This window comes from Poecilia reticulata, chromosome 5 (assembly GCF_904066995.2).
Source record: "Poecilia reticulata chromosome 5, P_reticulata-male-v2, whole genome shotgun sequence".
Taxonomy (NCBI): domain Eukaryota; kingdom Metazoa; phylum Chordata; class Actinopteri; order Cyprinodontiformes; family Poeciliidae; genus Poecilia; species Poecilia reticulata.
In genome coordinates, this window is record NC_088834.1 from 2,790,618 (window position 1) to 2,818,529 (window position 27,912).

At 39.8% G+C, this 27,912-nt stretch overlaps 1 protein-coding gene across 6 annotated transcripts in view; it reads right to left on the bottom strand.

Moving 5' to 3' along the window:
- ptprt (protein tyrosine phosphatase receptor type T) overlaps positions 1 to 17,588 on the bottom strand; it is a 311,147-nt gene extending 293,559 nt beyond the window's left edge. For 5 of the 6 annotated variants that reach the window (XM_017304835.2, XM_008408309.3, XM_008408308.3 and 2 more), the window contains exon 1: positions 17,154 to 17,587. In XM_017304835.2, the coding sequence (XP_017160324.1) occupies positions 17,154 to 17,241 (88 nt within the window). In that variant the 5' untranslated portion in view covers positions 17,242 to 17,587. Of the gene's footprint in view, positions 1 to 17,153 lie in introns of all 6 variants that reach the window. The other variant, XM_081606784.1, reaches the window with a different exon arrangement.
- Between the last annotated feature and the right edge of the window lie 10,324 nt (positions 17,589 to 27,912).

Sequence of the window (27,912 nt, forward strand, 5' to 3'; positions counted from 1 at the left end):
CGAGACCTTGGTGGATGGGCTTGGTGGGTGTGTTTGTGTATTTCTTTATTCAGTCCAAAGAGCTCCTATCAGTATTCCATGACTGTATTTATTCACTGTTTTCTTCCACCAACCAGACACCAATTACTGCTGCCAATCACACACACACACACACACACACACACACACACACACACACACACACACACACACACACACACACACACACACACACACACACACACACACACACACACACACACACACACACCACTGGTCTGTTCCAGTGTGTAAAACTGGGAACAAAAGTAATTTTTAACACTTCTCCTTTTACATAAACATTCACACACACAAACACATTTTTTTCTGCCTCAATTTATTTTCCTGTGGTGCCGAAAGACCAAAATCACCAGGAGGATTTCATTAATTTGCATAATAAGGTTTAGAAATTAAATTCATTAACATTACTGAAAAAATGAGGACATCTTCAGGTCTTAAATGAAAGCTGTTGTTTTCTGTTTTTTTTTTTTAAACAAACTTGAACTACGTATCCAGAGTCGAACCAAAAGGAAGGGCATCCAGCCGGTACTTAGGGGGGAAACGTAACCTAGTTTATGACCTTGTAGTCGCACATCCTGCTGCGAGGTTACGGATCTGACCCACAATCAGACATAAATCCACACACCGCTACATACCCTCCAGGTGTCGGCGTTATTCATCACCACGCGCTGACATCGTTTTGTGTTTTTTTTGCTTTTTGCTTTATCCAGAGGGGACAAAAACCCTACCAGGTTTAAACCAAAATAAACAGCTTTACATGAGGAGGACACATTTAAGAATACATAATCACATGGACAACAGTGTCGTCCTTGCCAAGGACAACTCTATAGTTATTTTAGTTAGCAGGACACTTCCTCCGCTCAGCTTTCCTATGCTTAAGACAAAAACAGAGACTCAAAGGAGGAGAAGTAGTCTGCGATTATTATAATTGGTAGAGCAGATAACAACAGACCATCCTGTCATGAAGCTCTCTTTTTTGCATCCACTTAACAATTACAGCCGGGTTGTTTTTTTATTTATTATTATTATTATTTAAAAACCTGCCCATGCTTCCTGAGCTTATTAGTCTGCTTGCCTTATTTACATGAACTATCACTGGAAAAAGAAAAAAAAAAGTGGAGACAGGCCTCTCAGAATGGCCAAGGCTCATTTGCATCTCTTTATTATTCCATCTGAATATCTGACCTGCAGCCTTCTAATTAAACTGGAGCTCAACTTCATTTGACAAACTGTTCTGTTACTAACGTATGTAAAGGAAGTGAGAGAAAACTGATGAGCAGACATGTTTTCATACATAAGAAGACCATCCAGATACGCCACTAAACAGCAGAGCCTCCTGAAATGCTAAGGTACTTCTGGAAGACATGGAGGAAAAACATCTATATTATTGATATTAATATCAATAAGTATTGATTAGTTTTTTATTTTTAAACATCTGAAATTCTGCCAAGCTGGTGGTGTGACCTTTCCTGGTTTTTTTTTCACAGTTTTCACTTAAAGCCTTTTAAGCAGTTATGAAGCACGATGGTGAAACCTTAAACTGCTGCTGCTCCAGTTACTCAGCAGGTTGTTGCTAGGTAACCAGAGTGAGTGAGTTGCTGGGTAACCACAGAGTGAGTGAGTTGCTAGGTAACCACCGAGTGAGTGAGTTAGTAGATTCCACCAACATTTCTTAGCTAGTTGTGAGGAATTGAATGACTACAGTCTTTCTAATGCCTTCATCTCCCAGAATGCTGTGCGGTTCTGGATTGGAGTTCAATGAAATTACTGAATATTCTATCCAGCATATAATCTATTGATATTGATCATATGTTGATAACGATGTTATTTTTTTAAAATTACTAAATTTACAGTAATCAGGTGTGAACAGTGGACCCATCAGAGACCACAACCTCCAATAGCTAAAATCCATAAATACTTGAGACCTCCTAAAAAAAACACTTATATTTGCCTATTTTATTACTTTAAACACAAAATATACCTTATTTGCCTTAAGTAGCTAACATATACAGACGCCCTGCGTTTCAACCAATCCACACCAAGCAAAATGAATGGAGCTCCTGGATTGGCTGCTTTGCAAATACTAGCCAATAATGTGCCAAGTGCTATAGTTTCTTAGCTGCCCAAGCTGCTTTTTCTTTTTTTCAAATGTTTTAGAAAAAAAAACCAAGTGTAGGCAATTATTTTGCAAATTATTTGGAGTCAAGTTCCACAGAAAATCTGGTAATTCAGTGTGGGAAATTTAGAAAAGGTAACTCAGACTGTCCATAATAACTTAGGAGATGGTATCTGTCTGCTTGTCTCATCTTAATGACTGTTCAAATGCATAATAATTCAGTAAAGTTATTGTTGATGCTTCATTTTGTAATTAGGAACTTCAGTTTTATGGTTGTGAGAAGTAAACCAAACTCTGATGAATCTAAGATTTAGACATTTTTGAATGAGTTCATAGCTGGAAATGTGTCTTTTTGGAAACTAATTTCTTTCAAACGAGTTTGCAGCAAAATTGTGAACATTATCCTCGAAAAATAAATCTGTACAGCAACAAAACTCCACAAAAGCAGACAAAACATATCACATTAGTCATCTATGGCAATGATTCACTCAAAGTAAAACGTTTTGTTGCAGCTCAATTCCCTTTAAAATTTCTCCTTTTACACTTTCAGCCACCAGCACTTTGGTCTTAAGTGACTGACAGAAAATACTCATCTTCTGAAGGGAACTTTTCAGGGATAAAGAGCAAAAGATGAGAAATGAAAAGCTCTCACACAATCTGAATCAACACTATGTTAAGAAAAAAAGGTGACATGCTCTCGAAGGTTGAAAACAGTCATGAACAAGAAAAAACGCGTGATGCCGATCAAAGTGCCACACATGACCGAAACGCAGCGAGTCGGCAGGAAAATTCAGTTTTCGATCAAGATGGAGACCCGACTGAAATTTGTTTTCATCCGTCTCGCCTTTCCACATACGGTGTGACCGTGTGTTTGCCGTGTCGCAACATGGCAGCCGACCTCCTGCTCCGGCTGCAGAAGCTGCTTTCATGGATAATTTTAGCATCGATGAAGAACCAGTTCCTCCACCACAGTAAGCAGGAAGCCAGTTGGAGTAACAGCTCTCTCACTTTGACCTTACACTTCTCTTCTTTGAGATGTTTTTCAAGAAGTTATCCGAGTTCAACTATTGGATGGGCTTCCATAGAAGCCCCTTTTTGGAAAGGTTTTGTCTGTTTTCAGTAAATGGAGGAAAAAACAAACCTGCATTTAATTTGACTAAAATTTAAACAATTTTTTATCAGTGTTCAACATATATAATTTCCCCGTTTGTTTTGAAAGTCTGGTTCGTTTGGGGAGGTGTGAATGGGTATCGAACTCTGCAAACTCTGGTCTGCAGACAAACCCCGGTCTCAGTTCGGTTGAAGTGAACTCTGCTGTGGTTCAAATGCATATTTAACCAGAGACAGTTAAAAAAGCAGGCTGGACTACAGCGCAAGGCATTCTGGGTAAACCCAACAAAAAAAAACATGCTAGCTGGCACTAGCGTGAGAAATAGCTCATTGTCTCTTACCAAAAACGAAAGGGAAATCCTACAACCAATAAAATATTATTCCACTCCATTTTTATTTACATTTAGCGAAGAAGATAGCAGCACTCCGTGTCATCTTCAGACGTTTTTATGTCGTTTCCTTCAGTGAATCTTGGTGCAGCGCCCCCACAGGTGAGGAGGGGAACAAGTTTTTCAAGCGGTTTGGTTGGTTTGACACAGTGCAGTGTGAAAGAGAACCACAGCAGCTGGAAATGCAACAAATGTTGCAACTTTGGTCTCCAGTTGAACCGAGTCCACTGGACTATCAGGTGTGAAAACAGCCCACGAAGGCCTGATGCTGAATTTGAACTTCATTATTTTAAATGCAAAGGACAAAACATACAAATTCAGCGTTCCTGTCCCTCTCCACAGGGAGCGATGCATGACGGTGGCATTAACTTTCAGCAGAAAAATCAGCCCCAGCCAACCAATTAACCAGCTCTTAAATCTCCTTAGTGAGGACACAGTGTGTGTGTGTGTGTGTGTGTGTGTGAAAACAAAACAGAAGGGTGGGATAGTCAGGAAGTGGGAGTGTGTGTGTGTGAATGATGAGGAAAGGTTAATAAGACCTCAAGAGGGGTAAGACAGGGGTTTTGTAACATCCCAGTGCTTCCTCCTCCTCCTTCTCCCACTAACACACACACATTTAGACACACAGGCGGAGGATCAGCACCAAAGCCGGATAGTTCATTACTGTCCATGCGTTTACACCTGAACTAATACTTCTTACTACCTCACATTCTCCCCTTATTACATCGTATCTCTATCTGCTCTATTTTCTCATTTTGCTTCATTCCCAGCTGAAACGCTGGGATGCTGCTCTCATGGCACAGTCAGTGTCTGCTCTAACATACAGAAGAAGTCGTCGTGGTTGGCTGCTGGCGGCGTTAAAAGTCTCTGGGTTTCGTTGCTCCTTTGTCAGTCATGCTATTCTGGGTTTCAAACTGACAGCCTGAGAGGAGGAGACTATATGGCTCTCTGATAGCTACATCCTTTGTTGTTTTAGAGGAAAGAAACAAAAAGGTATGAAAGTTGCGTCTAACTGTCACTGAGAGGTTAGTAGCAACCAACTCTCATATCATTTGGAAGTGGCAAACAGGAACAATTAAAGGTGACCCATTATGCATCTTTGAACAAAGCATGTTTGTTACAATTTTTACACAAAATCATTTTTAGATAATGAGATAAATTCTTTCAGAATGGGCAGTTTTACGCACCCCAACTCAGCGTTTACACTCGCACTTTAAATTGGCTGCAAACAGTTATACAACCGTCCAAATCTGAAAACACTAGTAGAGAAAAACATCATCAAAAATATCATGGTAAATTTCAGTTAATTGATTTGGGTTTTTTTTTTTTGTTTTTAAATAAAAAACACTGACAGTACTATCGGGTTTGTTATTTTTTTCTATTTTCTCTACTGCTTGCTCTACATATAAACAAATTAAAAAATGTGTTTATATGCAGTTACTACTTTAAGCAAGTGACGTCCTGAAGTAATCTGCTGTAAATGTGAATATTTTTCATGAACAATATTTGTTTTTGGCATTATGAATGCTGTGGCATACAGTTACCTAAAACGATACATTCTTTTCTTCATTATAATCTTTATCATTATTGCAATAGTACCACAAAATATCCCTATAATATCCTGAAGCAGATCATTCTGCACAACCAGTAAGGATGCAGCAGGCGGTTTCTAAATGGTAAGTCAACATCAAAACACTTGTGTTGTACACTTGCAGCCGTTGTACAGAGCTTGAGTTCTGCTTTGGTTGCTAGGTAACGGAAATGGGCTTGGTTGGGGTTGCTAGGTAACGGCACAGTGCCTGTAAATTGTGACTCAACATACTGGATGTTTTTGAAGCAGCTTGTTTTCCAGACAACAGGAAATATTAACGTATTGTCAAAATACTGGCTGGGTTTGCTTTTTTATTATTTTTTTTAAGCGCTTGGCCTTTTTTCAGAAGCAGTAGAAACCCAAATGGAAATACAAAAACATGCAAAATGTTAATTTTGCATAACAGGTCTCCTTTAAGAGGAAATCTGCTGCTGGATTGTCTAAATCAGAATGACAGGCGAGTATTCATCTCGAATAAAATGACCCGAGTCTGCTGGGGGAATTACTGCTGTTAATTGGGGCCTGAGTGTATTTGAAATTGCTCTTATGAAGCTAAAATGATTCACGCACCTGTTTAATGTAGCCCTATCTCTGGTAAAGAGCGCTTTAATGGGCATCTCAGCGCTCGGTTAAAACTGTGGAGAACTTTAACTGTATTTGTATCCTTCAAAACTCTGCAGAGGCCATCAGTGCAAATCTGCACTGCAGTTAAATCAAACAAGGGGTTGTAATTTCATATTCAAATTCAAAACTTTATGGAAACAAAGCATGTTATTAACTCGTCTTAGAAAATGTGAAAAAACAATATTTGTTGTTGGCTAGAAGAATTAAAATAAACAGTTTTCCGAGACTAATTCATAAGGCTTGCCAAGAAGATGTTTTTGATCTTTTCTGATTTGCACTAAGGCGATTTCCTTCAATTAAATCCAAACCCTTTTGACACACTCATTTCTCTCACTTATTTTCAGTCTGGTTCAGTTGAATGCCTTTTTTCATTTGTCTAGCCACTTAACTCTGACTGGACTGAAAATCTGTGAAGTAATCAAACTCCAAAGTAAATTAGAGACTTTCAGAAAGCCTCGAGGACGATTTGACCATTTTAAAATATCAAGGGGCATCTGGCTGCTTGGTGGAAAAACATGGAGGAGTCACAGCTTTAAATTATTTGCAAAATGTCTACTTTACTGCTAATATGTAAGCAGACAATTGAGAATTTAGGTATTTAATTGTTTATGCTAACAGGGTTTATAATAATAAAGACATAATAATTTGGAAATAATGGCATGTGAGTCCAGGCAGGCACAACGAAGACATAATTGCTGTAGAAATAAAGTATAAAACAAACTTATTTAAGCCTAGTAGGAGGGCAAATAACGCTTGGTGGCCCGCCAGGCTTAAAATATACCGGGGAAACACTGGGTTGAAATCTAGAGTAAAATTTGTGTATTTCTAAATCCTTGTGAAAAGAAAGATGAAAAACAGAAATGCAATGGAAGGTTGTTTTGAAAAAGTAACATCAGAAACACACAGGAACTGAAATGCAGCATTTACCGTCTCGTCTATGAATCCTTTCCACTTCTGTCTCAATAAAATGCTGCATAGATTGAAGTTCAAAAGAAGCCCGTAAAGCCCCGAGTTATTTAAAAATGGCTTCTGCTCTTTAGCTGTCCACTGAGTCAAAGTTGGTCTGAATTTATTTATAGGACACTCATGAGGCGCGTTTCTGAGAACAAAGGACAGAGACACAGATTAAATATAGATCAACACTCTGTCTGTTCTCGACTCTCTCCCTGTATGTCTGCCAGATTTTTTCCTCCAACTTCATCTTTTTAAAGACATTCCAACTCACTGCATCCCTGTCTTCATCTGTTTGCAGAAAGATCGTCTTTTTTAAAAGAGGACTCCTGTTGTGTGAATGTTCTTTAATGGCTCCCATTAAACATGACAAGAGGACTGGGAGCCGTAGCGCTGCTGGAAAAAAGAATGATGAGCATGAACATCAAAGAAGAAGAGTCCTGTCTGTTCCCTTTCAAGGAGCATAAATGATGGCGTACAGACGCCATAACTCCACATCTGAGCTCTTCTTTAACGACTGAAGCAGAGATCTGCTCAACTCCTTTTAACAAGTTTCATCAATAATTACATATTTTGTCAAAATCAAAATGTATAAATTCCCCCTCATATTGAAAATATGTTTTAATGTTGAAAATAGTTGTGTAATAATTATTTGAGTATTAATTTGAGCTCATTTTTGTGCTTCTTTCCATCTCAGCTAACTTATAAAATGATAATAGTTACTATTATGACTAAAATTTGCAGTTAAAACTGAAGAATTCAACCAAAATGTATCAACAGTGAAATCAGTTAAATTAAAAACTAGTAGCTGAAACTGCTTGAGCAACAGAATTAAGAGTTTTACAAGAAACAAGCAATTTAATTACAGGCTGGTGACGATCTGGAGTTTTTTCTGGTAATAAAGCCCATCTGTGAGCCATCAGTTATCACACTGAAGGTGGGAAATTACACTAAACTGTTCTCATTATGGGAAAGAGACAGACAGTAATTTTGGTAAGTTTAAAAAAAGTCTGACTGAAATCAAGAGAAACATCTGTTTGCTGTAATATCTGATAAAGACATCAAATTTAAAAGTCAGATTGACTCTGTGGTTTGTTCATTTCTGAATGATGCTTTCAGCTGCGTCTCTTGGCCAAAGTTAAAGCATCATCAGTCCTGGAGAAGGCCATTCATGCTTTTATTAGCTCCAGACTTGGCCCCTGCGATGCTCTCTGTGTCAATGTCTCTTAGTTGAGCCTAAGTTGCCGTTAGTTAGACATTACCCTTTTTCGAGTCAGACACCAGATACCTTCTTAGTCCAAGCAGAACACAAAAACCAACCCAGATCGGGCAGGCAGAGGGGCCAAGAGACCAAGAAGCAAAACAAAACAAAAACCAAACCGAGAGTTCAAGAAGAACGACTGAGAGGTCATAAGATTGAATTTGAAGTTCTGGGGAGCTCAAGAGGAAGATCTGGGGAAACGCACAAAGAAATTCTGGAGCCCAGTGACGAATGAGCCAAGAGACTGGAGGGCGCTGCCAGAGGCACAAGAACCTCGGAGGCTGTCGCCAGAGGAACCTTGGAGGCTGTTGTCAGAGGAACCTTGGAGGCTGTCGCCAATGTCACAATAAACTTGAAGGCCATTGACAGATGAACCTAAGAGGCCATTGACAGAGGTGCAAGAACCTTGGAGGCAGTCGCCAGTGGTTAAGAAATCTAGGAGGCCATCAACAGAGGTCTCAAAACCTAGGGGGCTGTCACCGGAGGAACTTTGGAGGGTCCTGCCAATGAAACTTTGGCAACAGGAAAAGTGTCTCAGGACACGCCAGTGTCTCAGGAACTTCGGAGGCCATAGCTAGAGGCACAGGAACCCTGAAGGCTGAAACCTAAGAGGTCATCGGCAGATGTGCAAGAAACTTGGAGGCTGTTGCCAGTGGTTAAGGAACCTAGGAGCCATCCCTGGAGGTGCAGGAACCTTGGAGGCTTTCGCCAATTGCTAAGGAACCTAGGAGCCCATCCCTGGAGGTGCAGGAACCTTGGAGGCACTGGCCATTCCCACAGAATCAGGAACCTAGCAGGTTATCACCAGTGACTCAGGAACCTTTGAGAACATTGCCTTGAGGAACCTAGGAGGCCAATAACAAAGAAGCTTGTAGCCTGAAGGCTACCAGAATGCAGGCTGTGCAGATCATCTGAAGGCCAGTGCGGCAGAAAGTCATTGGCCATTGATGGAGGCCAATGAATCCAGGTGTCAGCGATGAAGGCAAAGGGACTCTTTTCTGGCAGCGAACATTGATGAATCTTGGTTGTCAGTAAGGATGGTTTTGAGGACATCAGTGAAGGCAATACAAAAGTTTATAGTTGCCAACTTTATCCCAATCTGCTTCTCTTTCTCCAGCTCATTCATCCATCAGTTGTTATTCCTACCTTCATCCTCCTCTCCCTGATCTCAGATTTTTCCCTCACTTCTGTTTATCTCCTCTTATCGTTCCCAGCCCTCCACCTTTTCTGTGACTGGCAGGTAAAGTGGTGTATGCCATGCTTCTCTAACTGTAGAAATTGTTTGTCTATCTGTCCGTCCAGCTGTACTCTAACTTCCAGTCTTTCTCTGTCTGTTAAAGAAGCTAAGATTCCTTTCTGAGGTAATTATCTGTTAATCAGCTTCAGGCTGGGCCGACACACGCCTCTTTAGGCACAAATGCGCTCGCTGTAAATACGAGTCCCTTCACATGCTGTTTCCATAAGTGCTTCTGTGCTTTTTGCTGACAGACAGATGGATGATTGCAGAAATGATGGAAAGATAAGTAGATGGACTGACAGGCAGATGGACGGCAGCGCGGGTAGAAGTGAGGGTAAAGGGAAGAACGAATCACTTGATGGATGTTTAAACAGGATGATTGGAATAAGGAGGCAGCTGAAGGAGTGAAAACGCTCATCAAGATGGAAAGATGAGAACAAAGACATAGAAAAAGGGAGGAAATGGAAGGAGAGCAGATGCTGGATTATAAACGTGTACACATGGCAGTATATGAGTCAAGTGTTTGCCGTTTGTTCAGATGAGAGCAAACAGTTAGAAGATGGTTTTGCACCTTCAGACTGCTGCTATAAAAATAAATATGTTTGTGGGGCTTTGTGTGCATAACTGAGTGTAAATAATGAGGGGAACATTTCAGGAGCCAAGCAAATATTGGGATATTTGCCCTCATCTGTCTTTCTTCTCAATCTTTCTAAAATCAAACCTTTGCCTGTTTTAATTTATTTCTTCTTTCTCGGTATATAATTGAACGTTTATCGTCCATCGCCTCATTTGGGACTATTTCCCATTTGAAAATAAAATGGTCCGGTTTGAAGATGCCCAAACTGTTTCTCTCAGATGGGAGGAAAAAACATTTGGACTTTCAGGAAGATTTAAGAAAATTACAGAATCTTAAACTGGTGAAACACCAGTGCCACAATCTCCAATGAAGTTTTGGACTGAGTGGGTAAAAATGAAGAAAAAGTTACTCAGAAATGAACACATTCAAGCTAGACTGAATTTTGTGACATGGGTTAGCCAAATATCTGCAAGGGAAAAGCTTTATGGACAGATGTATGGCATATTGGGGCCATAGTAGATAGAAAACAAGCACTGAATTTCCACCAAAAATCTTGAGATAAACCTCAGATTTTCTTTGAAACATATCGTAGAAATTTTTGCATTTCAAAAGTCAGAAATTTTCACGTTTTTCTAGAAAATTTATTAGATTAACCGCAAACATTTCTGAGTTTTTCCTCTCTAATTTTTGAGCTGTCAATCACTGTGGTGGTAGCATCATGCTGAGGGCTTTTTGTTGCTGTGAGCAGTACTGATGGATTAGACAAAGAAGAAGAAACAGAACCATTCATGTCAGTAAATAGAGAAATCATTACGAAAACCAGGTCACCAAAATTCATATTCAAAAACACTTTATTGATCCCAAAGGGAAATAAAACATTGTTGTAACTCGTACCAAGACATCCAAAAGGCCAAACGTCTCCTTAAAGCCATGAGTAAAACAAACAGTTGTTGCTCAGGTTCCTTTTCCATGCAGCAAAAATAATTAATGTTCTTCCAGAAAGCACAAAAATTCAAGAGGCAGCATCTCAACAGAGCCATTTGGCATAATTACAAGTTGTGGTGGAGTTTCATTAACCTTTTAACACATTTGCTCAACCTCCAGCCGCCTCTGTTAAAACTTTAACCAATAACACAGTACAAATGATGGATATAACCACTAAAACGGACTTAGACAAGAGTTCTAATAAAGTGAATTAAGCTGTAACTGCCATTCTCTCCTGCATTGTAACGTTAGATGATTTTTATATAAAATATTTGACGCCGGCTCAGAGCCGCCCTGCCAACATATCCATCATCTGAGTAAGATCTCCCACACAGTCTGACATAAATCAAATTTAGTCACTGTGAGAATAAAGTGGGGGATGCTCGGATATCATCTAATATATCTTCTTCCTCTCCTCTCTCTCCTCCAGCCACACTCCATAACTGTCTTTATTACCTTCCTGCTGCTACCCACACTTATTTGTCTCATTTCTTCCTTTATTTTCCTCTGTCATCCACCGCCCTCCCAGCCCCCTCTGGAGCTTGTTGATTCAGCCGACTAAGCAGCCTCTCTAGCCTAACATCATTTATTAAATATGGATTAATTACTGTGAAACCTCGTTAAGCTTTGCAAAGACCTCCTGCATTTACCAGGAGTTGTTTTAATTAGACGAAAAGAAGTTTTTAATGTGCTACACCATGTTATGTTCTACACCTCCGACATCATAATCAACTCAATCACATCTTGATTTGTCTCATCCTGGCATTTCAGAAACATGCGCTGCATCTTTAGCGATAGGATGCTTCAGCTGGCTCCAAATTAACAGGAAAACTCAACCAAGAATTGCATTTATGTTGCGTTTCTAGCAGTGACTTCATCTGCAAGTTTTGAAAGGAGATGCCAACAAGTCGGACCAACTCTGGATCTAAAGTTTTAAAGGTGATCAATTATAGTTCCTTAAACAGATTAGAATATGTCTCTGGTCTCTACAAAACATGTTCATTACATTTTTCTACAAAATCATTCTTATAATGAGATTTTAATTTGTTCAGTTCTCAAAATGTTGAGATCCTTTCAGAATTAGCTGCTTTATAAAACACCATAGATGGAAATAAAAAAGGGAAGAGTAAATTTCTCTCAAAAAACTCCGAACTTTAAGATCAATCAAAAAAGGTTTTAAAAAAGAAAATGCTGATTTTCAAAAGTAGAAAATGTGCTACTTTAGGAAAGATTGAAAACTCAAAAACTTTTGACTTCAGAAACTCAGAAATTTCTTTTGTTTTTTCTAGAATTATTTTTACTTTAAAAACTCAAAAAATTTCAAATTTTTTGCTAAGAAGTGATGTTTTTTCAGCCGCATCAAAATTTGTGTATTTCACAAAACTGAGATGAAAATAAGTTTTCACATTATGAGTCACGTGATCAACAACCGGATGTTACTACTGGCAGAAACAACAAAGAAGACGACAGGAAGTGGTTGAAGAATGATGCGTAGCATGTTTGTCATGATCTACTGCATGAACAAACGTATTTACATATGTAACCGCAAAGTTTTGCACACATTTGTAGCTATTTGCATCAATATTCTGGCTTTCTGTCTGCACTTATGTAAACATGTTGAAGTAATACAGTGATTAACTATGTGGTTGGCACCTTCTAGATGTTTCCATTTCATTTAACCAACTGTAAAAGTAGAGTGATTTTTATCTGAAAATTAAGTGACCAGACACGGTGCAGCTGAAGTATCAGAGGAATAAAAGCCGTTGAGTGTGAGCGTTTCTCTCCGAAGGTGGAGTCAGAGTGTAATACACCAGGAGAAATGAGGAGCATCTGCTCCACCGTGCCCCCAGGCTGAAGCTAACAGCCTCTAAAAGACAAAAACAAAAACATTTTCCACCTCATTTCTGTCTGCTGGCGCTCAGCTGCTGAAACATACGAAGGAAACCATCATGTCCACTAGAAAGACGTGGTGATCCAGGCCGGGTTATCATTTATGAGCGCTGTATAATTCATGAGCTTCTGTGAAATTATACTTTTGTAATTTCTGTAATTGATGACTCCGATTGTAATAAATATTTTCAATCTGGCATGATGAAAGAGTTGATGTCCACCGGGCACATATTTTATTTAGGATCCTGTTAAAGAAGCACAGCGCCAAGCTTTGGGAGGAGGAAAGAAATCATCTGCAACAAAAGCTGAGTGGCAGAAAGAAGAAAAAAACACGAGTTGAATTAAGTCTGTCAGATTTACCATCTGAACCGTCAGTTGTTTAAATCTTCCTATGGATAAATATTAACGTGCTCTTTAACCACGTCCGGACCCTGATTTTTGTTTCTATCACAATGTTTTTACAGTTACAGCTGTGTTGAAATGACGCCTTCAGGGCTAATGTTGAAAATCTAAATTACAGATTTTAGTGCTCCTCTGAAATGTGTGGGATTTAAACAGGCGGTTTTCCAACTATAAGAACTTATGTTTAACATAAGCTGTTGATCAATATGCATTTCCTGGAGAAGGAGAGAAGAATATGCTTCTTACAAGTTGTGTTTAGTTGATTTTATCCCACCAAAGTGGTTCTAGAGATAAACCAAAGTCCCAGTTTAATCACAGAGAAGTGAACTGCTTCCATCAGGACTCATTCACACCACCAGCCTGCTCAAATACGGAGACCGCCATGTTTAAAACTCCTATTCTACAGTTATAATAAAACCCTCAGCTGTAATAAAAAAAGATTGTCTGTGGAATAACATGAGCTCGATACTTCCTATCCTCTGACTTTTTAATATTCCTGGTCATGAATGATGTTGAAACTCCAGCAGCAGATTCAGCTGAACATGCAGCTATGTTCATAAACTCTGCCTGCTCTTAATCAGGCTATCCATGGTTCAGTTCTCAGATTTTTCTGTGCAGTGTAAACCCAAATATTAGATTTTTCATGCAACATATCTAAAATATTTGAAAGAAAATGCATCTTGGAAAGTTAAAATACAAATGTGCAATGCTATGCTACATGCTAATGGCTAGCATTTGCACAGGAACACCATTTATTCTGATTGGAAGACTGTAGATGTTAGCTTCAGCGGTTTCATGGTGACAGTTTTAAATATGTACAAAACATATTCTTTATAAAATATAAATGCTGCAGGTTTCATATTTTTAATTTGCGCAATTTTATGATTAAAGAAAATGCCTCTACTGGTGAACTGCAATGTAACTGAAACATTTAATTAAGGTGTTTTCCCACCTGACAGTGCGGTATGTTTGATTCACCTCGGGACCAAAACTACAACATTTGTTACATTTTCAGCTGATGTGGTTTTCTTTCTCACTTTACTGAGTCAAACCAAACTAACTGAGCGACCTGTTCCCCTCCTCGCCTGTGGGGGCGCTTCTCCAAAAACATCTGAAGGAAACGACACAAACATCTCTAAAGAAGACAATGAGCACGACTCGCAAAATGGAAACAAAAATGGAGAGACGTCAGATTTTAGCGGTTGAAGGATTTCTCTTTTGTCTTTGGCAAAAAACTATGAGCCATTTCTTCCTCTAGCGCTAGGCTAGTGCGGTTGTTTTGGTTGTATTTACCCAGAATCCCCTGCACTGTAGTCCACTTTCTGCTTTTGGGGCGGTCTCTGGTTCGTTTGGCTTTCACATACACCTTCAAACTGCACCAGAGTTCACTTCAAATGAACAAAGACCGAAGTTTGTAGATGGACCAGAGTTTGATTGGCATTCACACCTCCCCAACCGAACTGGACTTTCTAGTCAAATTGATTGGAGTTGGATTAAAGTGGACTAAACAGGACTGGTGTGAACGCATCATTAAATTTATAACAAAAAATCACAAACATCTTTTCATCGCTGTCATTTGCTATAGTGTATTACTTGAAAATGGTCTCAAAACAACAATAATTTCTGAGACAATTTCTCACCCAGCTAAATTCTAACAGGCCTATCTCTCTCATGCATTTACTCTCTATCCAGCAGCCTTCACTCAATACCCAACGCTCCGTCTCTAAAACACACACACACCAGCAGCACTCAACATGCGCTGCCATTAGGCTGTCAGTTCGTCAGGCCAATAGAATAAGTGCCGTGGATTAGGCTGACACACACAGAGGGAGAACGGCCGGCATACTGAAGAGGTGACAGACATCCTGTCATAAAGCTCTCCCTGTCTTTAACCACTCAGACGATCAATAACAGTCAGACCTAATCAACTTAGTGTCATTTTCTTTCTCCATCCCACTTTTATTTTTCTGCTTCTGGATGGGAGTGACGAGCGACACAAAGGAGGACAAGACTTATCTGCTTCCCCACAGTCTCGTCCTTTCACCTCCTCTTTGCGTCCCAGCTCTTTTCTTCTATTATTCATCCCGTCTTTCCTCTGCGATCCCGTCCCTGTGACCTCATCCTGTCTCTTCCTCCTTCTCTCATTCTTCCTTAAAGTCTTTCATCTAAACTTCACCTCCCGAACCTTTCCTATCCTCCCTACTCGTTCTGTTTTTTCCACTTCCCCTACATGTTCCTGTCACACCTCTCACTAATCATATCAAGGCTGTTCTAATTGACCTGAAGGATGTTAAATCCTCCTCAACATGTCGGACCGCGTTTCTCCTTCATTCTCCTCCTTTCATCCTTTTTGTCCTTGCTGCCGAAGAAAATCAAACATAAATCGGGAATTTATTACCTGAACTTGAACAAGAAAGGCTCAAAAATAAATCCTTTTTTTATGACTTTAACCTCATTATCAAGCGTTACGTTTTACCTTTTTCTTTCCTTGCTGTCTAAAACACATCTACAGGTTCATTGAAATCTCATTTCACCAAATTTAAGGCCATTGTGTCTAAACTGAGTTCTTTGCTAACTTCAAAGCAGTCAGATTGAAGAGGGAGGAAAAAGGGATCATCAGAAACATCCAGGTGACTCTGAAGGCTTGTGCGCGTGGGAACCTCAGATCAGACGGACCAATGTCGCCCTCTAACGGCATACATGCGAACAACACCCTGAAAAACTGTTTCTAAAGCAAATTTACAGGGAAATTTACAACGTAAATATCGGTTATGCCTAAAAATGTCCAAGTCGGGAGGTTTTGAGTGCATTAGATGAACATTATAAAAGGGAAAGAAAATGCAGTTTTATTTACACGTGACTGTAAAATTCAGTTTTCACTCTTCCGCAAGAGGTATGAACTAAAGTCTTTTCGGTTTGTTTTTGTTGGGGGGTTTTTGTTTGTTTTTGTTTTTAGTAGATTGTTTGAGACATGAATGAGTTTGATTTTGCGTTTGGAGATTTTCAATTGAAAGAAACGAGCCAACAGGAAAGTCCCGCTACACCTTTACGCGCGGACAGCGGCTCAGTCTGTGGCTCCGCAGGAACACAGAGGGGAGATGTATGAAGAGTTAAAGGAGGATTCAGAGCTCGGAGACAGTCTCCCCTTCAGAGCAGCCTCTTTCTGCGATCCTACAGGTCATGAATACCAAGCAGAGCGAGCTGGGAGAGCGGCATGCACACAAAGCGGACAGGCTGCTGCACTGTCGCGCTGAAAACCATGGCCAAACTTCAGATCCAGTAATAAATCAACGATCTCTTAAAAACCAGCAGGAAAGCAAAGTTTTAACAGACAGCTGAGTTTACAGGGCGGATGCGTTTCGTTTAAATGTTTACTGAACAATTTGGCTATATTCTTACACTGAAATGTGTAAATAGTAACATAAAAAGTGAGTATTTCAGCATTAAATAAAATGATGCCCGGTGTTTTAGAGCTTTTTTCCATACAGAGTCTTTCAAAACCTGCAGGTTTCGCCAACTGTCCGGTGCGTAAAAAGCGCTCCGGATGCCGGATGATCCCGACATTTTCACAGAAATTCAGGTAAATTGGCTCAGACTTCTGCCTCCTATTTGGATCTGAAGGTCGTGGAAAAAGTGGACATGGACATCTGATGGACAGAGATGTGTCAGGAAATCATGTTTCCAGATTTCAGGGCGCAGATACAAAAAGGGAAAACTTGGCGAAATGTTGTAATTTGGATTCGTGTTTAAAACAATTTAAAGGTTTAAAGTTTGATCAGGTTCCTGGAGGGAAAACTTCTATACGCAGAAATTAAAACTTTCAACACCTGAACTTTAAGGAGTCAGCAGATTCTGGGTCATATGTCAAGTTTTCTCCGCGGATCAGACATGAAATCAATCCAAACAACAATCTAGATTCTTCTTCTTTTCAAATACACTTAAAAAAGAAGAAATAAATTAGAGGAATTAACGGAGTTCCTACCTGGGAAGAACTGCCCTTCAGTAAATCCCAAAAGTACCACGCAGAGAAAAGCTGTCGGCAAAGAGCGACAATAACTCCGTTCATCCATCTCTCCTCCTCTTTCTGTTCTGGTTCTGTTGCACTTCGCCGAACAGAATCACTTTACATACTCCAGTCTGGTCCAGCTGGTGGCTTCCCGGTCCTGTCTGCAGGAGGAAGGATAAAATCCGCGCATTGGTGGACGCAAGAACCAGACAGAGACAAGTTGGAGCTCACTCTTCCTCTCTTTCGCTCCTCTCCTCCCGGGTCCGACAAAAAGTGTTTGTGCGTAACTGCGCGTGTCCGTGCGTTTGTAGGCGTGCGCGAGGGGAGAGGGGGTGGGCGTGTACGTGTTTGCGCGCTCAGACGGTCTGTCTGTGACACACTGACGAAGAGTTGGAGAGGAATGAGGAGCGGTGCGCACCACGCCGGGTGCCAGACACGCCCGTAAAGACGCGGCGGTTACCGCGCGCGGAGTTTCCGGTGATGATTTCAGATTAAGATGGAGGGATTATTGCGGAGGAAGGTGAAAAATTAAAAGAAATCGAGCAGGATGTGAGAGAATCTGGAGGTAATTTATGTACATTTTGTTGGATTTCAATTTTTTTCTTTTGGTTTTGGTTTCTGTTCCCCAAAGTCAAACAAGTTAACACAATCTGTCATTAAATGTTTATATTATATTTTCAGATATTATTAAAATAGATTTTTAATAACTGGTTCTCCAGAAAGTTACGTTTATGACAAAATAATTGAGAAAAATAGAATATTCCATTTAGGTGTTTCACAGGTTCCATTTAATCGATATAAACTTTTAATTTTGAGTCTTGTGAGTCTCCGTGTTGATTGAAAGCTGGAGTTTGGAGTTTTTTGGTCAAATGTTGGTTTTTATTTTGTCGGCCAGACATCGCATCTCTTCCGCCTCGCCGTTTTCCTCCAGCTTTACGCGCCAGCTCCCGCAGGTTTCCCCCGGGTCCCGCCGCCTGTTTCCTCCGCTAAGCGACCCGTTTCACGCTCGGACTGAACTCATCTGATGCTTTTCGTTCTCCGAGTCTTTCCTTCTTTCTGTCACTAGAACAGCGCGGGATTCCCGTAACTAGAGCTGCTTTGTATTAACTCTACCTTCATTAAGACACACATAAACACACACAAAGCGCACAATATAATTATCTCAAACTGATTTGACAATTTAAATAAAACTTTTATCAAGGCTCGCTGCTGTAAAACCCAGATAAATGTCTCCTTATGATACTAGCAGTTTTCAGGTTTGTTATGATTCTTTAAATTTCACTTATCTGTTCTTTTGATAATTTCTTTATATTTCTTGTCTTTCACCATTTTTGTTTGTTCTGTTAGATTTAGTGTTTATTTCTGTTCTGCTTTCCTTTCCCAGCTGTTAATTATTTCCTCATTTGCTGCTCTCCCAGCTGCATCCACTCACCTGTCATTAGCTCTTCCAGTTCCTTTGTCATTCATTCCGTCCTTAGTATATTTATAGGAAACATAATATACAAACGCTCGCTCTCATTTTTTACGCTTTTTGAATCCACTGATTCTAAAAACAGCCCAAACACTTAAAACAATCTTTTTTGCCAATAACTTAATGATTTTTGGTGTCTGGAAAATGAGCCATTTCAAAATCTTCCGGAATTCCAGACACTGTCCGTTACCCAGCAACCCCAACCTGTTACCTAGCAACCCAAGCTGAGTTCCAACACATTTGGTCAGTTGGTTTTATTGGTGTATATGCTGTACAATGACTGCTGGAAAAGACAAGTGCTTTGTTGTTGACTTACCATGCAGAAATCACTTGGTGCATTATCATTTGTGCAGGAGTCTCCACTCCTGCTTTTCAAAGATTTACAGCAGTATAATTGCGCATCTGTTTGCAGCCATTTTCAGTATAAATGTTGAATTTTGGGGTAATGGTCAGCAGCAGATTATTTGGATTTAAGGTCCTTCTTATAGGCAGAGTTGATCAGACTAAAATCTCATTATGCAAGAATGATTTTATGCAAAAAAACTTTAATGAACATGTTTTGTAATGCCCATAGAGCTATTCCAACCAATTCTATTCAATCGGAAAAGAATTGGTAACTTAACGACTAATGTAAAAGTTGAGCTGAAACATTAGAATGCAACTGAAATGTGACACCGTGACCAAACCTAAAATTATAATAATGACAAATCAGAGTAGAATCAGACCAGGTCACTGTTTGTTTTTCCTCTGCTGCACATGCAGCCACCGCCCTCTGCCCAGCAGTTTGGTCTGTTCTGGGTCTCAGGATTGATTTCACTCAATCCTGAGAAAAGTTCTGGTGACTGGATGACCTTTCAGCGGCTCAGAATGTCTCTGCATGCGACACCCGGGATTACATTAACATCATCCACAAAAAATAAAACAATATGTCAAATGCTTTAATCTGAAGTAACAAGCAGTCGTCCACCCACGAAACGTTCACAGCTGACCTAATTCCTGCCGTTCGCCGAGTTCCTGCTTATCTCTCTTTTACTCTGTGGAGTTTTTATTTCTGATTTGCTCACCAAGAATTTTAGAACGGACACTTTGGGTCAGTTTTTTGGTTTCATGAGCACAAAGTGCAAAAACAAATCTTACAAAGTGTTTTCTGTCTAGTTTCTGGTGCACATGTTTTATTACACTTGAACAAAGGCAAAACTAACTCTCAAGTAACTTTTCAGCAAAATATAAGAGCTTGTTTAAGTCAATAATTTCTTTATATTGATTTTTATAAAGTACTGGTTCAACAGGAAGACTATTTCATTTATACTAAGGGAAAAATGTCTTTTCATGAGTGAAATAATCCGCCGGTTGAATTAGTTCTTCAATATTAATGAATTATTTGCTTAAACTCCTACTTCTTGCTAAAACGTTACTTGTTGGTCAGTTTTGTCTTATTGAAATGTGCTCAGATATTTGAGTTGTAAACTAGAACAAAAATTCTCGGTAAGATTTGTATTTTTTGCAGTGTGGTGTGAATGTAAAGTCTTTAAAAACACATGAAGGTAACCACCTTCCTACGACGTATGGGTTCAAAAAGAAAGGGAATTACATCAAATGGAAAAAATAACCTGCTAAAATAAAACTACTTTCATTCTGCGCTGGGGTCCAGCAGAAGCTCTGTTGATGTAAATGAGTCCAACAGGTTTGTGTTTTGGCATGAGGTGTTTAGCTGTCGCGCCCAAACTGTGTCCTAATTTTAGGGATGTTTGGTGATGAGTCTACAGACGTGATGCTGAGGTTGTAAGATGTCACGTTAACATGTTTTTTATTTATTTATTGGAGCTGCACAGTGGCGCAGTTGGTAGAGCTGTTGCCTTGCAGCAAGAAGGTTCTGGGTTCGATTCCCAGCCCCGGTCTTTCTGCATGGAGTCTCCATGTTCTCCCTGTGCATGGTGGGTTTTCTCCAGGTACTCCGGTTTCCTCCCACAGTCCAAAAACATGACTGTCAGGTTAATTGGCCTCTCCAAATTGTCCCTAGGTGTGAGTGTGTGTGTGCATGGTTGTGTGTCTCTGTGTTGCCCTGCGACAGACTGGTGACCTATCCAGGGTGACCCCGCCTCTTGCCCGGCACACCAGCTGGAGATTGGCACCAGCAACCCTCCTGACCCCACTGAGGGACAAGGGTGCAGGAAAATGGATGGATAGAAAAATTTACTTTTATCGTCACATTAACAAACACAACATGGCAACAAAATGGAAGGTTTTACTTATTAGTCCAATCCAGATGTGTTAAAAACGACTAACAATATTCATGCAGATGTTTTGAGCATTTCTACCTCAAACTGTTTAAAAACACGTTGTGGGTTTTTCAATTTTTCCATTTCTAGCTCAGGTTAATTGGCCTCTCCAAATTGTCCCTAGGTGTGAGTGTGTGTGTGCATGGTTGTGTGTCTCTGTGTTGCCCTGTGACAGACTGGTGACCTGTCCAGGTGACCCCGCCTCTCGCCCGGAACGTTAGCTGGAGAGGAACCAGCAACCCTCCCGAGCCCACAGAGGGACAAGGGTGTAAAGAAAATGGATGGATGGATTTATTTTTTGGAAAACTTCATATTGTCAACACTTGTGTTATGTGCTACTGATGTATGGCTGTATAATTGCTCTGTAAAAATAATAAAAGTGTAAGTTCTAAAAAAAAAAACCCACATAAAGGTGAACACATGGTTTCTAATGTTTCTGAGCCCGGTGCCCTTCAGAAATCCCCACTGACTCTCTGGTATTTGTCTCCCTCCCTTTGCAGGTGAGCGTGACAGGATGCATTAAATCCAGTAAATTCCACGCAGCCTTTTGGGACGGTCCAGGCGAATATTTATCCGTACGACTTAACGCTGCTCAGTTCGACATGATGGCTGCCAGAAAGCGAAGGACGGCTTGTTGATCAACATGGCTGTGTTTTCAACATGGCTGCCAATATAATAACAATATTCATCTACATCCACTGTGTACCCAGACTCTTTACACTAATCGTTTATATGAAAACATTATTTCCAATTGTAGATATATCCTTGCATCCCTGATCCAGTAAAACTTCACCCACTGCTGCTTGAATCATATCACATCATCTATTTTGTGTTGCATCTATTGTGTTATTGATTTTGAAACGTATATTTACGCAAATAGATAAATTCCTGCCGTAAATAGTGGTACTTTTTAAATGTTATTGTTTGGAATATTATCACTTGTTGTCAATTTGATTTTTATGGAGTGGCAGAGCAACAAAAGGTTGATGTAAGCTGTTTAGTTAGTAAGGTTAAATTAACTTATCGAGAAAACCATTGAGAAAAAGTATATGCAGAAACAGGAAGTTAAATCGTTACCTTGCAGAAACCATTTATAAATGAAATCATTATCTCTAGAAAACTTTCGGGGGAAAATATTTATGGAAAACAGGAAACTAACTCGTAATCTTGAAAAACTTGAACAAGTACATGTGCAAAAAAGGGAAAACCCTCATTATCTTGCAAAAATGAACTTCTCATCTTCAGAAACTTCTCATCTTCAAAAAACTATCAGCAAAATGAAAATGCAGAAAATGTCCACCTTCGTCTTCCGCACAATCCATCCGGTTTGCATTTCGAACTCAGATCTGATTGGAAATTCAGATGCAAATAATTTTACTGCAGAATCTGCAGCTAAGAAGAAAAAGGAAAAAGAAACACCTGAGTGGTGTGAGCGCGAACCTTTGAGTCGTCCAGTTCTGCTGTAACTGAACAGCACAGTATTAGTTTCTTCTTTAACCTGAGAGCCTGCAGGTCTGCGTCCCTTTCGACCTCCCAGATCTTCCCTCTGCCTCACTTTCTCCTCCGCCTACATTATGAATTTCTGTGCTGACAGGTAATGAATATTTCCATTATTCAGTGCTGCAGAAATCAATGTCTCATTAACATGAGGACGTGTTTGTCCAAGGCACGATCGGGACACAAGCGTCCGTATCCTCTTCACCTCTACATCATCACTTATTTATTACAAATCAATTATGCAGAGTCGCAGCAGTTTGTTCAAGTCTCTCCAAGTTCACTGTGACGGGAATTATTTCAGAACCAGTAAATTATAAGACTGACTAAACAACTGGATTAAGTATTTGTTTAACTCTTGAGTCCTGATGGAAATGGGAGGAAATCCATAAGACTCATTTTAAATGAGTTATTTGTAGTTATTTTTAAACACATTTCATGTGTTTAAAAATAACTACAAAATTTTTTTTTTTTTTTTTTTTAAACACATTTCATGTGGCTGCACAGTGGCGCAGTTGGTAGAGCTGTTGCCTTGCAGCAAGAAGGTTCTGGGTTCGATTCCCAGCCTGGGGTCTTTCTGCATGGAGTCTCCATGTTCTCCCTGTGCATGGTGGGTTTTCTCCGGGTACTCCGGTTTCCTCCCACAGTCCAAAAACATGACTGTCAGGTTAATTGGCCTCTCCAAATTGCCCCTAGGTGTGAGTGTGTGTGTGCATGGTTGTGTGTCCTGTGTGTCTCTGTGTTGCCCTGCGACAGACTGGCGACCTGTCCAGGGTGACCCCGCCTCTCGCCCGAAACGTTGGCTGGAGATGGGCACCAGCAACCCTCCCGACCCCACTGAGGGACAAGGGTGCAAGAAAATGGATGGATGGATGGACATTTCATGTGCTCAGGCACATGCAAAAATGTTTCTCACATGTACAGATGGATTTATAGTCCCTGCAAAAGTGTTCATGCATACTGAGCTTAAATGCTGTAAAAGGTTATTTATCTTTTTGTCCTAGATTTCTGCTCACTGTATATTGAAGGCTGCTAAGTTTATTACTCTGATGGAGCGACTGGCACTGTGCGGCACCACTTTAAGCATCAGCGCAAATACAAACACAAAAAAACAAACTTAGAGCAGTAAAATAATCCATCCAACCAAACAAGTTACAATTCAATAACAGGAGAAATATTCAGGCACAGTTTAAGCCTTATGACAGAGAATTAAGACCAAATTAAAACAATTTAAATTACTATAATAAAAACATTAAATTACTAGCATAAACCCTTATGAAAATAAAGTAGAAATAACACAAGAAAAAGTTGATATAATATCAGAACAAAGTTGTAATATTATGACTGTATTCTGGTAATATTACGATTTCATTCTTGTAATACAACAACTTTAGTTTCAAATCATTTCAACTTTATTCTTGTACAGCAAATTGTTGTAATTAAATGTTTTTTTAATTCTACGTATGGCCCTAACACTACATCCTATAATCCCCACCAACACTGGAATCGATTTATTTTTCTATTAAATAGCAATAGTGCAACGTCTGATTATTGATTGTGATTCAACAATCGGGAGCTTTTTGAAGCATCTCATTTTCCACACACCAAAAGCCATTAACTTATTTTTTTTAAACACAACCGTAACTTAACTCTAGATCCACTATGGTAGACCGTTTGTGTAACTCCTTGGTCAGCAATGTACGCCAGCATGTGCTAATCCATAGGATGTGATAAGTTTTCATATTAAAAGTACACATTTACATTATTTACTTACCATTTCACAATAATGGTGCGCCTTAAAGCCCCTCTTACACATGTTGACCTCTACAGTCTTCAGCTTGCCAACAGGTGTTTCTCGTGATCTTTAATAAAAGGAAACAATGACTTCTGCATAGTACCACAAAAAACCCTGAAAACTGTTGCTATTCTTGGCATAAGAGTGACAGCTTTGAATCTTACTCCAGCCTGAGCACGAAGAAACTTGAATCCAGAGTTTTCACCCTACAAACTGCACGTCATTTTGGCTCACACACCTGGAGCGTGTAGCACTGATGTGGAGAGAATAGCTCCTTTAAAACAAACAGAGATCACTTAGTTCAACAGTGATGTCTCACAGAGTCATATCTCTGGAGAATAGATATTTGCAGGAATGCGTCTCCAGCAGGGACAGTTTTCAAACCTTTGACTTTATTGAAGGCTCTCAGACTGTGAGGAGACCTCAACACGGACCTGAAAACAGAAATTATATCTCTCAGGTCCAGTTATTGTATTTTGTGTTGCTTGTTTCTATGGAAAAAATATATACTGACATCACTTAAAAATACATTCCCTGTGATAAATAGCTTAGAACTTTCTATTCTGTATGTTTTGGGCATTCAGTCCGCTGCAAGCCCACACAATACAAACAATGCCCCGTTGACAGAAACAGGCCCATTTATGCGTTAGCATTGGCTAAGTTAGCCGCTAACCTAAATAACCGTTAGCGTTAGCCTTGGATAGGCTAACAACTAGCATTCCTAGGCTGCTGGACCGCAACTTGTACTTTTTTTTCAACTTTAACAAGAAAAATGGTTGGCATACAATATTTGTAAGCAACATAAGTTATATTTATATACCTGCTCTTTTAACAGAGTTCACTGTCAACGGAATATCAAGCATAAACATGATGAACAACACGGAGCTGAAGTTCGCTTCCGATTGAGACTTCCGGTTAGGCAAATGGCTAAAGGGCGATTCCACCTCATTTATCTACTACCGTGAGCGTCTTTATTTTGCTCTATCTTAAAACCATCAAATCTCAGAGTCATCAAACATGGACTACTGTGTTATTTTAAACTAAAAGCCTAGTTTGTGATTTGTGAAACCTTTATTTGTGAAAGTAATAAAGGGCTATATTTATGCATTCACAAATTACTTATTTTATGCAATAAAATAATTAAATATTTAAAAATCCTGCAATATCAAATTTTTCATGAGTGGGAGAACTTCAGTAATCAGTGTTGTATCAAATACTTATTTTCCCCCCACTGTATCTGCAGAGTTAAATGTAAAATATTTCTTTTGCAGATTGCAGCTTTGCTGCGAAAGCAACTCTAAAATATGTTGCCCTTTTCTTCTCTCAGTCAGAATATCATAAGAATTGTTTGGCCTTTAATGCCAGCTCAGCATCCTCACTGCACCCAGATGCAGGCTGAACCTGAACCAATACCAGCTGACAGCAAGCAATACTGAGGGGCTGAATTATTAATACTGTTTGGGGGTTTTTCAAACACCAATACACTCTTAGTAAATATTGCATAAATCAAGCTGTCTAAACAGGAAATTATGTTTCTGCAGAGCACCGTTAGAAAAATTAAATTAGATTGGTGCAAAATGTGGCTGATGAAAGGACTTATTATGTCTTAACATTTTTTAAATTCCCCATCACAAAGGGGGAAAAAATGCTTGTTTTTCTATTATTCGTCTGTATCATGCAATACTGCAAGGACAGTAAGCGATTGTTGATTATAAGGGCAGTTTCCCAGAGCGGTATTAGAAATGCAGGCCATTTAAAAAAAATTAAAAGTTTATGCCCTCCTACAAAACTGCATGAGTTTTGTACTTTTACATGTAAAATCAGTGAAGATGTGCTCTTCAAAACCCTGACATGCTGATTCTGATTTTGTCCAATACCAATTTTTTTTTTGTCCAATTTTCAGCAATGGGGTGACTATTTCTACCGGCACGTTAGCAGATGTGACCAGGTGGACGGGTCGTCTTCCTGTCGTCTTCTTCTTCTTCAGGGTTTGTGCCATCGGGTTGTTGAGCCAAACCAATTTAAATTTGGCCAAAAATAAAACAGAAAAAAAAATCCACCGCATTCTAGTGCCAAAACTTTCTAAGTTTTCAAAAAAATTTGCCCTGTTTCCATTAAAGAAATTTATTTTCGAGATGTCAAATTGCGTAATTATATTTTGCTAATGTTCTCACGCTAATTTGGTGACACCATTTTAGACCCACCCGCTTCCAACAGGAAGTCACTTATTTTGCTGTTGGTTGTCTTTCCCTTTCTGTTATGATCTGTGTTCAGTATAGTTTATTTTGGGATTTTCTGTGTTTAGTCCTGTTTCCCCGAGTCTGTGTTGTCCTGTCAACCCTTGATTGTTCCCAGGTGTGTCTAGTTCCCTTGATTACTCTCGTGTATTTAAGTCCACCTGTTGTCTCTTGTCAGATCCTCGTCGCATGTCGTCCTTCTACTTCTCTGTCAGTCAGTTTCCTCAGTTGAACTGTGAAGTCCTGAGGTTGCTTGGTTCAGTCTTCAGTCTCTATGTCAGTTGCTACCGGTATTAGCTGTGTGCTAATTTGCTGCCTGTCCTGGACTGTGAGCTGTTCATTAAAATTCATCCTTTCATCTACATCCGGGGTCTCCTACGTTCATTCTCACCACCACCAACCACACCCCATGACACTTTCACTCTGACATACATTATAAGCTGGAAGGCCAAATTTCGGTCTAATACTTGCAGCTGGACTTGTACGAAGGTGATTTGAAAGATTCGGTGAATGTGCCACCTAGTGGACATGTGCGGGAGCGCGGTGAGAGCATCGGCCTGCCAGGATTACTTTACTTTCCTGGTGAATCAGAGGCATAACAAAGACAAACAGACTTCTACCTGCCTTGGCGCATCGATGCTGCACCTGGAAATGTTTTGGAGGAAGGAAATGAAAGCATTTAGGATTAACACCAGAAATACTTTAATTGACGATATTTAATATCCAGCTCTCTTTGTGCGGGTTGGAGCCTGAGGAGGGAGCATCTAATTGAAATCCAAGCCAGCACCTCACCTGCACATAAAAACATTGATTCTCCCTGGAGACACAATTGGCATTATAGCACAATACATAGAAAATTGCTTCTAAAAAAATCCCATTTTCCATTTAACTCTGCGACAGGGGCAAGTTCTCACATTAAAATTATGTAATGAACAGACAGAATACAGGACAAGAAAAAAAGTTTAAATTAGTTCTAGAATCCATAACAAAAGATGGAGATTTCCAGAGAAACTTTACCTTTAAATCAGCAGTTTGGGAGCAAAAGCTAGATTTGAAGCTTAACATTTAATTCAGTCATTTTTATCTCTTTAGATTAGTTTTATTTAGCACAAAACTGGGGCTGCACAGTGGCGCAGTTGGTAGAGCTGTTGCCTTGCAGCACGAAGGTTCTGGGTTCGATTCCCGGCCCCGGTCTTTCTGCATGGAGTTTGCATGTTCTCCCTGTGCATGGTGGGTTTTCTCTGGGTACTCCGGTTTCCTCCCACAGTCCAAAAACATGACTGTCAGGTTAATTGGCCGTTAGCTGGAGATAGGCACCAGCAACCCTCCCGACCCCACTGAGGGACAAGGGTGAAAGAAAATGGATGGATGGATGGATAGCACAAAACTGATCACTGTAGAATCTGGTAAAACATGCACATGCATGTTGAATCAGAAACAAAAAGACAATGAATAAAGG